General features: G+C 36.6%; 1 protein-coding gene across 2 annotated transcripts in view; it reads right to left on the bottom strand.

The window, feature by feature from the left end:
- The window catches only part of CADPS2 (calcium dependent secretion activator 2), a 497,272-nt gene that overhangs the window by 122,264 nt on the left and 362,325 nt on the right, over positions 1-12,683 (bottom strand). For both annotated transcript variants that reach the window (XM_022582192.3, XM_022582255.3), the window contains exons 14-15: positions 11,969-12,070; positions 2,355-2,418 (exon numbers count right to left, since the gene is read on the bottom strand). In XM_022582192.3, the coding sequence (XP_022437900.2) occupies positions 2,355-2,418; positions 11,969-12,070 (166 nt within the window). The remainder of the gene's footprint in view (positions 1-2,354; positions 2,419-11,968; positions 12,071-12,683) is intronic.

The raw sequence follows: 12,683 nt of genomic DNA, 5'->3' as shown, positions 1-12,683 counted from the left end.
TACAGGTATAGCAAAATCTTAACATAAAGAAGACAATACTTTTGTAAGTATTCTGACTATCCTATTAGTCTTTTACTTTGAAAGAAATATTGAAAGAACATGAAAACATCCATTTCATGGTTTGTTACTTCATTCTATTTCGATCAGCCTCGGCACTACGGATTTTATAATCTCAAATTCATTCAATCATTCTAGCACTGGTGATCCTTGACAACATATTTTCATTTTGTCAGACAAGGTTTCCTTCTGAAAACAGCAAACTTTATCACTTCAAGATTTCCTCCCCTAACAAATTAAATTTTTCTTCATATTTTCACATTAAAAATCTTCAACACTGATGTATATTTGGCACTTTAATTAAAACAGCACATCAGACTTTTTATTGCCAGAAAAATCCTTGTGTTTAGAGTAAAAAAATATAAGCATTAACAGGCACTATCATTTTTAAGGTGATTATGACTAAAATTGAAGATTAATTTTACTATTAAGCTTTCCCAGGGTGCCAAACTTTCAAATAATAGAAACAGCTGTTAAAATTAGAATGTCTGTATCTATTACAGAGGTGAGTCTAGGGTTGAAATCAGGCAATATTTCACAGTATCTAGGAGCTGGACACTTCATTTGAAGTGTGTGTGGGGAAACTAAATCCCCTTTCCTGGAGAAGCGCAGATAAAGGGCTAGCAAGCGCAAAAAGGGAGACACACAATTTGTGTTTCATGCTTCCGCCCCAAGTTCTTCCAAGACACCATTTGTATCAAGAATTCACATGTAGATTTTATTTTTCTACGATTTCAGTAAGTACAGAGACATGAAAATGAAGAAATAGCCCTTACCATTTCTCTTTCAATTCAGCAAGAGACATGATTAGTTACTGTAACTGGAATAAAGGTCACTGTTCATCCTGCCACCTGTCAGTACAGGGCACGAGGGCATCTCTTCTGTTACTAACTCTTCCCTGCCGGGGGGAGGATGGGAGCTCTGCCATGGAAACCAGCATATAGAGAGGCTGTACTAGGTACCCAAGATGGGATGCCGTTCCAAAAAGCAAAGCTGCCTTTAAGGATTTATATCTCATTGATCATACCTTAATGGATAGGATGAAATGAAAACTCTGAAAAGCCTGAGTTACGTGCAGCTTTTAATATTATAAAAATTCTAATAAAACAGATAATTATGACAATAATATTTCTATCACACCATTCACAGTAATCAAGGATAAGACAGGGATATATAGATAAAACCAATTTATAATCCAAAGATCTCACTTTAGTCATCAGTTCTAGCCCTCCTCTCCCAAATCCTTAAATCACTGAACAATGTCTCCCCTTCTTGCTTTTCAGAGGTGCGAATAAATAATATATTATCTGGAATTCCTTGGGCAGAAAAATCAACAAGAGCCAAGTGCTTAAAGTCAACAAATCAGGACCAGAATAATCAAATCAAGAGATAGAGGTGATCCCTAGATATTCTTTTTAATACAGATAAGGAATAAAACTTGTTCACATTACTTAAGCTGTTAGCTCCCAACTAGCACATGAATAGTTTTATAGACAGGTGAAAGGATACTTCCCTTTTTTTTTTTTATTGGGGTATAGTTTGGGGTAGAATTGCTTTACAATGTCGTACTAGTTTCTGCTGTACAACGAAGTGAAACAGCTATTTGTATACATATATCCCCTCCCTCTTGGACCTTCCTCCCACTCCCCCCTCCCTTTACACTTAATCTACCACAGAAACAGCAGTGGAGAAGAGACTTTCATTAATAAATGATTTCTAGCATGGGTATAACACCTTATTTGCTATTTACTTTTTGTATATTTCTATAATTTCATGACTTCTATAATCATCAATTTCTGTAATTCATGAATTCTTTCAAAGTAACACAAATTGAACTGAAATAAATTCTGAGATAAACTTAGAATGAAAGAAATTATATGTTTGTGAATATTAAATGTTAAACTCTTATAGGTATGAGGGATATGACAGACAGAAGTACAAATAAGTCAGAGGGATAATAAAAGACAACTGTAAAGTCTGAAAAACAGATAATTGTACTTATCTGAAATAAGGAGGGGAAAAAAAGAGGTGGGAAAAATGGATACTACCAAAAAGATGATAACTTTAACCCTAACTCAGCATAGGATGGCAGTGGTAGGCTTCAGAAAGGCTTTGGAGAGGAAAAGAAGGATATAGAAGAATTTGAATGTAGCAAGAAAACGTGAGAAACTGATGAAATGCAACAGACCCAGGTGACACCACACTCATGAGGAATGGGACCATCTGCCTAGTTCAACACTGAAATACACAGCCATTGAGAATGCAAATAGTACTTAAAAAGTAATGTTCAAACATACCCTTTCAAGTAATGAAAGTGTAGCTTTCAGTGCACCTTCAGGTCGTCCAAAGGGAAAACAGTATCTTTAAAAAAAAAAGGAGGAACAAAACAGTCAAACATTTAATATCCAAGACTGCTAAATAATTCCCTCTTCTATAACTTGGTGTTATTGGAGAACATTTGTAAAAAGTGGTTAAAAGGGCATTGACCCATGCAGGAAATTTTTAAATGCTGAAATTTACCTAGTCCCATGATTCAAATGTCTTAAACAGTAAAGGTATAAACTGTGATGAAAAAGGTTCTCAAGTTTCCATGATACATGTACAAAAATACAGTAATCAAAAAGGAATCTCTAGGGTCCTATAAGTAAAGAGAAACTTAAAATGCATTTCCTACTAATTTCTTGTTTAAGGTGTTGTTATTCAAGCTCCATGATAAAATGAAATGATTCCCCCCATTTCCTCCTATATTTATGTGCGATTTAAGATGGAAACACACACTGCATACATAACTTCTAGGAGAAACAATGTTCCGGCTCCCCCCGTCCTTACATTTGCCTGTTTCTGCTGGTGTCTAGCTCTCCAACCTCCCCATCCCCTCACGTAAACCTTCTGCAGCTCTATTGCCCGCAGTCATTTATCCAAAGTATTTCTAGTCCCATGTATTCCTAGTACACACCAACAACTGGAGGGCAGGTATTCTGAAATCAGGGTCAGAGCTGGGAGGATGCGTAGGCCCCTCAAAAGTTAGCTGCCACATGGTGGTGACAGGTTTACTGCTCTTTACAAGAGGGTCCCTCTTCAGGTCACTTTCCACTTAGAGAGTACAGATTGTCAGGGCCACTTCATCCTGCGGGTGCGCCTCGCTTGTTCAACCAGGTTCAGCAAAGCCTCCCTGACCGCTGCCTCAGCCCCAAGATGAAGTGCTACACAGGCAGCTGGGCTGTCATGGACTGACATTTTGCTCTTAGACATCTTCAAACTAATAACTTGAGAAGTTTACTTATTTCTATGCCTTTTGCCATTATCCAAGGACTAAGTAGACGTATTTTCTAAGACATAATTACAAAGAAATTCTTTTTTTCCACACTGTAATTTGAAGAGGTTTCCCTCAAAAGCACATATAGTTTAAGCTCACGTTCTTTTACAGGACCAAATTTTAAAGAGAAACTTTACTGGACCTAATTTTAAAGAGAAAGAGAAAGATGGATTCCTCACAAAGCAGTAGCTGAATTTATATTCGGATTAGCTTTTAGTTTTGTGAAACTTCCATTCGCGTCAGATAAATGCAAATAAGTGTCTTATAAATCTAGCCACTCACATTTTTCTTCAGAGCACTGTTTATCATTCCATTTACTGTTAAAACTTTTCTTCACTTAATCTTGCCTCTATGCATCCCCCCCCACTACCTCCCCCCGCCTATACATAAAAAAACATGACCAATTTATTTTGGTAAGAGTTTTTCCTGCACAGTGGTGCTTTTTAGAGCATTAGCAAATTAGTAAAGTAGCTTTAGTCATTTTGTATACCATAAACCTTAATCCACGTTTAAATAAAACACAAATTGGGTTCTTGTAGTCCCCTCCTCCTGCTTAAATCTTTTCAGTGTTTCTGCATAATCCACCCATTGTCTTTCCTATTGTTTATTTCCATTAACCTATGGGTGACACATTTTATGAATGGAATGTTACTGATCCCCAGATTACATTTAGCATTTCAGGGCTTTGAGGTCCCACTGGGTATGCTCTGAATTAGCATTAGCTGCCCGTGATGTGTAAATAATTCAACACATTTACAGAGTACAAGTAATCCTGAATCAATAAAATACAGAAAATAACTACAGAGAAGCTTAATTAATCTTCACAAAACAAGTTTTAAAAGAAGGGAATCATTTTGTTCTGCCTTTCAGGATAAATATTTTGGGTTTTTACCACCTTGATAGCTCTATAATAGCTAAGCAAAATGAAAAACACTCAATTAACAAATAAAATTCAACCAAGTTTAATACCTAATCTGAATAAATCAAAGTCACGCTGATTTTCACTTTAGTCAATTAATTACACAGATAAGTCAGCCTACATAGACCTGTCCAATGATTAAACTGGTTTTCTTTGAATTTTAAATTAAAATTTTAAATACAGTATCTGTTTTTATCAGTTATATATGCACATAGCCTGAAAGGGAACTTTTCCTAAGGGGATTTTTTATGAAAAACGTAAATCCTTTATGTCAGTTCCACCCCCATTTCCCAAGTAATTTCTTGAGAAAAAAATGTTTTTAACTTTTAGCTGATTCTTTTGGTATTTAAATGTCATATCCCTAACCTACAAGATAATATTTCAAATTCTTGATTTTCCAGTTTTAGATATTATCCTACTAACTTTCCACTATGGAAGACGAGTTCTTAGCTTTTTTTTTTTATTTTTTATTTTTTTATTTTTTATTTTTATTTTTTTTGAGTTCTTAGCTTTTTTAAAAAAAAACAGATTTAGAGGTGTAAGTGGCATACAATGAACTACACAGATTTAAAGTATACAATTTGATAAGTTTTGACATATGTATACTCCTGTGAAACCATCACTACAATCAAGGCAATATACATGTTCATGCCCCTCAAATGATTCCTCCCGACTCGTGGGGCTCAGGCAACTACTGATTTACTGTCATTTAGATTAGTTTGTGTTTTCCTATAATTTCATGTAAGAGGAATCATACAGTATTGAACTTTTTTGGGTCTGATTTCTCTCAGCATAGCTGTTTTGATATTCTTTCATGCTATTGCAATGTATCAACAATTCATTCCTTTTCATTTCTCAGAAGTATTCTAATACATTTTTTTATCCATTCCTTGTTGACGGTCATCTGACTTGTCTTCATATTTGGGCTATTATGAATAATGCTGGTATGAATATTCATATTAAAGTCTTTGTGTGGATGTATGCTTCCATTTCTCTTGGGGAAGTACCTAAGAGTGGAATAGTTGGGTCATACGTTAGGTGTTTAAATTTTTAAAAACTGCAAACTATTTTACAAAATGAGTTGTACCATTTTATATTCCTATCAATCACTGTGGCTTTAGTTTATGTTTCCCTAAAGAGTAATGATGTTGAGCATCTTTTCATATGCCTTTTCACCATCATATATCTTTAGTGAAATATCTGTCAAAACAACATTTTATTGGGCTGTTTTATTTCTTATTGTTTTAAGAGTTATTTATAGGGAGTTCCCTGGTGGCCTATTGGTTAGGATTCTGGGCTTTAACTGCTGCGGCCCAGGTTCAATCCCTGGTCGGGGACCTGAGATCCTGCAAGTTATGCAGTGTGGGCAAAAAATAAATAAATAAATTTATATATTCTAGATAGAAGTCTTTTGTGGGATATGTATTGTGAAAATATTTTCTCCCATTCTAAGATTCCCTTATAATGTCTTTGGAAGATCAAAAGTTCTTAATGTTGATGAAGTTGGAAGTAATATTTTTCCATTTATGAATCACGATTTTGGTGTTTTATTTAAGCATCTGTGCTTAGTCCAAGGACACAGAGATTTTGTTTTCCATGTCTATCCATCTTGAGTTAAATTTTGGATCAAGTGTGAGGTATGGATCCAGGATTTTATTTTACATTTGGATATCCAATAGTTCCAGCACCACTTGTTGAATAAAGTATACTTTGCAAATTACCTGTACATTTGTTGAAAATTAATTGACCATATGTATGTGAGTCTATTACTGGACTCTCTATACTACACTACCTTGATTATTGATTTTTGAGTAGATAGTCTTGCCTTGTTTTTGACTGTAGGTGGAAAACATTCAGTCTTTCCTACTTTTTTACTATTAAGTATGATGTTAGTTGTAGGTTTTCCATGATGCCCTTAACAGGTTAAACATATGACATGTGGTAATAATAATTATTTTGATACTACTGTTTACTAATTCTATCTTCCCTGTCATTTTCACTTTTGCTTGTTTTCTTTCCCTTCATTGGTCGTATTTTACTACTTCTTTGTATGCCTAGAAATTTTTGACTGGATGCTAGACATTGTTATTTTACCTTCTTGGAGGCTGAACACTTTTGTATTTCTTTAAATATTCTTGAATTTTGTTCTGGAATGCAGTTAAATTACTTGAAAATAGTTTGATTCATATGAATCTTGGTTTTAAGCCTCATTAGGAGAGCCCATGACTGTGTTTATTCTAGGGTTAATTTTTTTCCACTACTGAGGCAAAACCTTCTGCATTCTACCTGATGCTCATGAATTAGGTTTCCACTCTAGATATTGAAAACTGGAATTACTCTTAGCCCTGTGTAAAGAAATCCCTGTAATCCTTTCACATAGTTCTTTGCCCAACTTTGAGTAGTTTCCTCACATCCATGCACAGATCAATACTTAGTTGAAGACGCCAGGAGGACCCTCAGCAAATATTACTTGTAGGTCTCTTTGCTCTCTCCTTTAGAACTTGGAGTTGAAAACTCTGGCAGCCTTACCCTCCATGGACTCTCAGCTCTGTCTCCTCAAGTCAGGGTGTCCACGGGGCTCCACCCAGATTCCTCCTCCCTGGACCATGATCTAGAAACACTGTGCTGTCAGTAAGCTGGGGCAATTAAAGGGCTTATCCATTGTTTTCCATCTCTCAGGAATTACTGTTATTGTCTTATGTTTAATATCTTGAAAAGCATTTTTTTCCCACATATTTTGTCTTTAAAAAATTGTTTCAGGTGGGAGGGTAAATATCATCCCATTACTCCATCTTGGACATAAGTTGCTTTTTTTTTTTTTAAAGACCACTTTCCACCACCCTAGACATAATTTCTGTTCCTCCTTCCCTTAATGCAGTTACATCACTTTTGTGTGTTAGACCGAAACTCAGTATCTACATTAATTACATAAATGTCCTAGATAACTGAAATGTATCCAATATGATTACTTTCTAGTGTCACTATTTTGTTTATAATATTTTGCTATATTTGTTTTAATTTCTTCTTTTTATTATGTACTTAATCTAATACAATTCCAAGCTCTAACACAATTAATACAATTCCAAACTCTATTCCAAGTGGGTGAAACTTCTCTCAGTATGTTAAAATATCTCAGTGTTTTGTCAATTTGATCTACTTGAAGAATTTTCTGACCTGCTCTGGTTAGAACTATTTCCTCTCTAGGCTCAGTTGCCACTTTGGGGTGTCTATTAGCTACCACTACGAAGATTCCCTCCTCTCTCATGTTGATTTCCTGTTGCAGGGATCTTAACTCTCCCTCTTTGTTTTCTCCTTTGTCTTGGTAAATTGCATTCCCCAGAAAGGGAATATGGGAAGCACATCTTTTGATGTCCAGTATGCCTGAAAATATCATTATTCTACCATTACCCTTATTGGAGACGTTTACTAGTGTAGAATTCTAGGTTGGAAATAATCTTTCCTCAAAATTGTGAAGCCACTGATGCACTGTTTTCTGGATATCAGTACTGCTCTTCACATCAAAATGAAAGCTGCAGAAGAAAAGGATCTTTTTAAAAATTTTGTTCACTGCCCGACACATAGTAGGCACTCAGTAAATTACTGTAGAATAAATCAGTGTTGAGAAGCCATTCAGATTCTTGATTCTTTGTATTTCAGCATCCTCCCTTTTATCTCCAAGATTGTGAAAATTCATAAAAATGCACTCTAATGAGTATCTATTTTAATCCCTTGTGCTTGGTACTCAATGGGCTCTCTTAATCTCAACACTTATGTCTTTTAATTCTGGAAAATTGTTTTGAATAACTTTATTGATAATTTCCTATCTTCAACCTTAACTGTTTCTGGAATTCCTATTATTTGTGATGATGAAACTCCTAAGCAGATCCTTCATTTTTCCTGTCTTTGTACAGTTGCCCCTTAGTATCTGTGGGGAATTGGTTCCAGGACCCCCATGGATCCTAAAATCCACGGATACTCAAGTCCCTTATATAAAATGGGGTAGTACAGTTGGTCCTGTATATCTGCAGGTTCAACCAATCCAAATCGATCTGGCCAGGGATGTGAAACCCAAGGATAAGAAAGGCCAACTGAACTCCTATTTTCCTATCCCTCCCACCCTGGAAGATTTCATTAACTTAATCTCTCAATAGTATGTACGTATTTGTGTCATTTGCATCAATTTCTAAGAGTTCTAATTTTTTTCCCTAAGATTTTTTCTTTTTCTTTTTTTAAGCAACATCTTGTTTTTGTTTTATGGATGCTCTATTTTTTCAAATCTCCAAGCATATTAATAATAGATTCCCACCACCCCCTCCACCATTTCCTTCTTCCCACATAATCTTTCTTTTTTCCCCAAGTTGCTTTTTTGTATTACTTGTTTGGGCTCTGTCTCCCACAGTAAATACTTTCCTCAAATATCTGATGCCTTACCTTGGCCGTCAGATCATTTTCAAAATTGCGTTATTAAAAAATTGAACGGAAGCTATATGCACCTAGGTGGGTACATGCAGACTGTGGTCTTTGCTGAAGGGCAATAGAGCTGGGCTGTTTCGGTGGGAGTCTTTCTTTTCCACAGCTTTAGGTCTTTTCTCTTGGGCTAGTCAGAGTCCCGGGGGAAGGTACTTACAATATGTATGGAAAGTGTAAGCCTGCCTGCCAACATTTTGGGTGTCAAGTGTGTGAGTTGGAAGGAGAAGGCTGTGATTCTCAGATTTCAGAATAACCGTTTATCTAATCCCCATGTTTCTATGTAATCTCAAACTCCAACTGTGCCTGATGTTTCCTCCCCTCCTCTACCTCAGCCCAGGTACCCTCTAATTTTACCCTCTCCAGGGAACAAACCAGCAGCGCTCTTCTAGGGAAGGGGAGGGGCAGCAGCCTGGTTGATGAGGCGGAAAGGAGATCTGGGGATCTAAGTGTGTCTTAAGCCGATTTACAACAAATCATCCTTTACTCTTAATTTCCAGGAGGGCTTACAACTGGCAATTCCGAACGTTTTGGTGATTGTATGACATAAATCAGATTGCTTCTCTGTATTCCCCATTGCCCGTCTATGATCCAGTTTTTCCTGGGTGGCTAAATTAGATACCATCCATCCATCTGACTTCCACATTTTTAACTTATTTTTTCCATTTTTTTCCCTCTTACTCTTGCTGTCCTTGTGGGTTTATGTCTTCTGAAAAATACTGTTCTGTTGTTTTGGTTAGGTTCTGTGAGGAAACTGAGCCAGACACGCATTTAATCTGCTGTCTTTAACCAGAAGTTCCTCATTTATGTTTAATTTAGTTTGCCTTATTATTTTACCTGTATTTTTGAAATCCATTTCTGAAATACAGTTGGGCCTGAATAAATAAATTTCTATACAAGAGTTATTAACAGTACTCTGGTTACTTCTTTAGTGTGAGTTGATAAGTAATTTACGTTCTTTCTAAATTTTAATGTAAGTGGCTAAGGAAGATCATTTGGCAGAATCCTTAGGAAGATCTTCATGGAAAATTTAAACATTTTTCTGTATTTGCCTATATGGACACCTAAAATTTCCTCTGCTTTACTTTAATCCCATTTCCTCTCATCCAGTTTTCTATGGACTCAGGAAAAATAAAACTGGTAAAATTTATACAAACTCTACAAATATCAAAAGGGAATACAAAAGTCAGCCTAAAATGTCTAGACCAGTTTAGTTCAGTTCTTTATAGTACATCAAAGAAATAAAAATGAAAAAGAATTCTAGCATACATCTTTACAGACATTATTAAGAGAAACAGAGAAACAAAACTGTAAGAGAGAGAATACTAATACAATATATGATGTGGACAACTGTCATTCCCCGCCTCTACTGTGTAGCTGTAAGCACTGTGGAGGACAGGACCCGCTGGTGGGCTGGCTCTTACCAAGCTAACTCGATCATGGCGGTCCCATGGCTTGTGGGACCTCACGACTGAGGACCTAGTATGTGGGCTTCCTCTGGCCCCTGGGTTTGGTTCAGGACTGGGCCTATGACCTATCTAGGGCAAATGAGATATGAGGGCTGGTTTGCTAGGATCTTCTAAGGAAACTTTTCATCTTAAGAGAGAATCACAGAAAGAGACAGCCTCTACTACCTTCCCTTTCAACTCCAACATGTATGGATGTGAGGCCAAGGAATTCTGTGGTCTTGTTACCCATCTGGGGATGAAGCCATCCCATAAAGGAGAATAGCCGTGTGAGAATTACAAAGAAATGGAGCTACGGCTACTAAATTCAGCCTGTCTTAAAGTCCACCCCATCTGAGACCTGCATGTAAGTTAACATATCCATTTATTTGTTTAAACCAGTTTGAGATAGGATTTGTTACTTGCACATGAAAGCACTACTACAAATAACCATAGAGACTTATAGTTACTGATGTATATAGTCAACTGAATGATCAGCTGTCTCAATAATGTCAAAAACAGGAAAATTATATATTGACTTTCATTAAATGACAAACACAATAAATATAAGGGTCTCTACACAACCTAAAAGACAATACTCTTAACAGCAAATGCAGAAACATCCTCTGCAAATGTGTTTCCTAATATGAATTTATTGGCCTTTTGGGAAGAACAGTTCTCCAATGTGAGACTGTTCCATGCACAGCATTTCTAAATCCGGCACTAAATGACTGCCCCATGCCCAGTTATCATGACAAAGAAAATCCTCCCTCATTCACTTACGTTCAGATAGTGGTACCAGCCCCAGATGAAAACACCAATGCAGACAAACAGATGGATAGTATATCCTACGATAATTTTTTCCTTCAGTATCATTTTAAAGTAAGAGTCTAAGCTTTTCATATTACAAATAAGGAAACTGAGGCCCAGAGCAGCCATACTCTATTCACACGGTTAAACAACAGTGTTTTCAAACTGTTGAGGGGGAATATTAACTGAATTTATTTTTCAGTAAGTTCACGTGAAATGACATACCTGCAACATGACAGATATGCTATAAGATGCAATACACTGACATGGCAACATTTTATAGGATCTAATGATGAGACTGATAGAAAAAGGTATATTTCTATTTTTAACCATTAGGTTCTATTAAGCTAGCTGTAATCAGGGGAAACAATATTATCAAGATATTTATCCTTCACCCGCAAATGCTTCTTAGTATCAACACTTAATTTTTTTGGCAAAGAAACTGTGCTAGACGCACTGTGGTCCTTGTTCTCACAGAATGTAAATAAAAGGATAACCAAGGACTACGTGATAGGTGACCAGGGCATAGTACATATGATGAATACTAAGAGGACCTCAGCTTTTCCACTCTCTGCTGGAATAAATGAAAAAGTCTCCCCTGTGAAGGCGGGGCTTGAGTCTCCTTGCCTGGCTATGCAGTGAGAGGGAGGAAAAGCCCCCAGAGCTGGGGGAAGAGGCTATGCAAGGCTGAGAACTGCACAGGGCTAGCAAGAGGGCCAGTGGAAAGCATACTGCAAGGGGCGGGTTTGCACTACTGAATGAGTAGTGCAAAAACTGAAGGCAGGCTGAGAAGCAGAACGCAGACCTAGGAACGTGGATCATACCTTGCGGGCAATGGAGGAGAAGCTACTGATTGTGCTTGAGCAGTAGCAGAAAGACATAATAAACATTTGTAGGGGATTAGAGGGTTGCGTGAATTAAAGAAACAAACACTTGTACTAATGGAGTATATACCTGAAATGGCTTATCTGATTCTCTAAAAGGGAAGACAGTCTTTCCTTTATCTCCTCAAACTTCTCTTTTTCTTCCATTGAAATAGTTCCAATTCCATCAGGCCTGGAAAAAAAGAGTCAGTAATTTATTGTGATAGAACATTTACCTTTTTAAAAAAGTATTTATTTATTTATTATTTATTTTGGCTGCACTGGGTCTTATTTGCAGCACACGGGATCTTCGTCGTGGTGTGCAGGATCTTTAGTTGAGGCGTGCATGCGGGATCTAGTTCCCCTATTGGGGATTGAACCCAGGCGCCCTGCACTGGGAGCGTGGAGTCTTACCCACTGGACCAACAGGGAAGTCCCTTGAACATTTACTTTTATATATTTTATATCTTTCTATGTCCCTGAAAAATCCAAATATTTAAGGAAAATGCATATTGGTTCACAGTATACATACTACTTGTGTCTACACTGGAAATTTATTGGAGATATTTATAGCCATTTGCTTCATGTTTCGACCTGGAATGAATGGAACAGAATTATTCTCTTTTAGACAGCCTTCAAGGTAAAGGATTACAATAAATATTTTTCAGATCTACAGAAAACAATGACTAGTCCTTGAGAATAGCAGTGAAAAGTGTTTTATAGTGATACCAAATATTTGACCAATTAAATATCGTGAATGGAATTATTATAAAAAATATACTGAATGTAAGCTAAAATGTCTTAAC

Source organism: Delphinapterus leucas, chromosome 9 (genome assembly GCF_059928025.1).
Source record: "Delphinapterus leucas isolate spDelLeu-1000000601 "Yukka" chromosome 9, BTC_Dleu_Yukka2, whole genome shotgun sequence".
NCBI lineage: Eukaryota > Metazoa > Chordata > Mammalia > Artiodactyla > Monodontidae > Delphinapterus > Delphinapterus leucas.
Note: the sequence above shows the minus strand (reverse complement) of the source record. Positions and strands in the feature narration are given on the sequence as shown.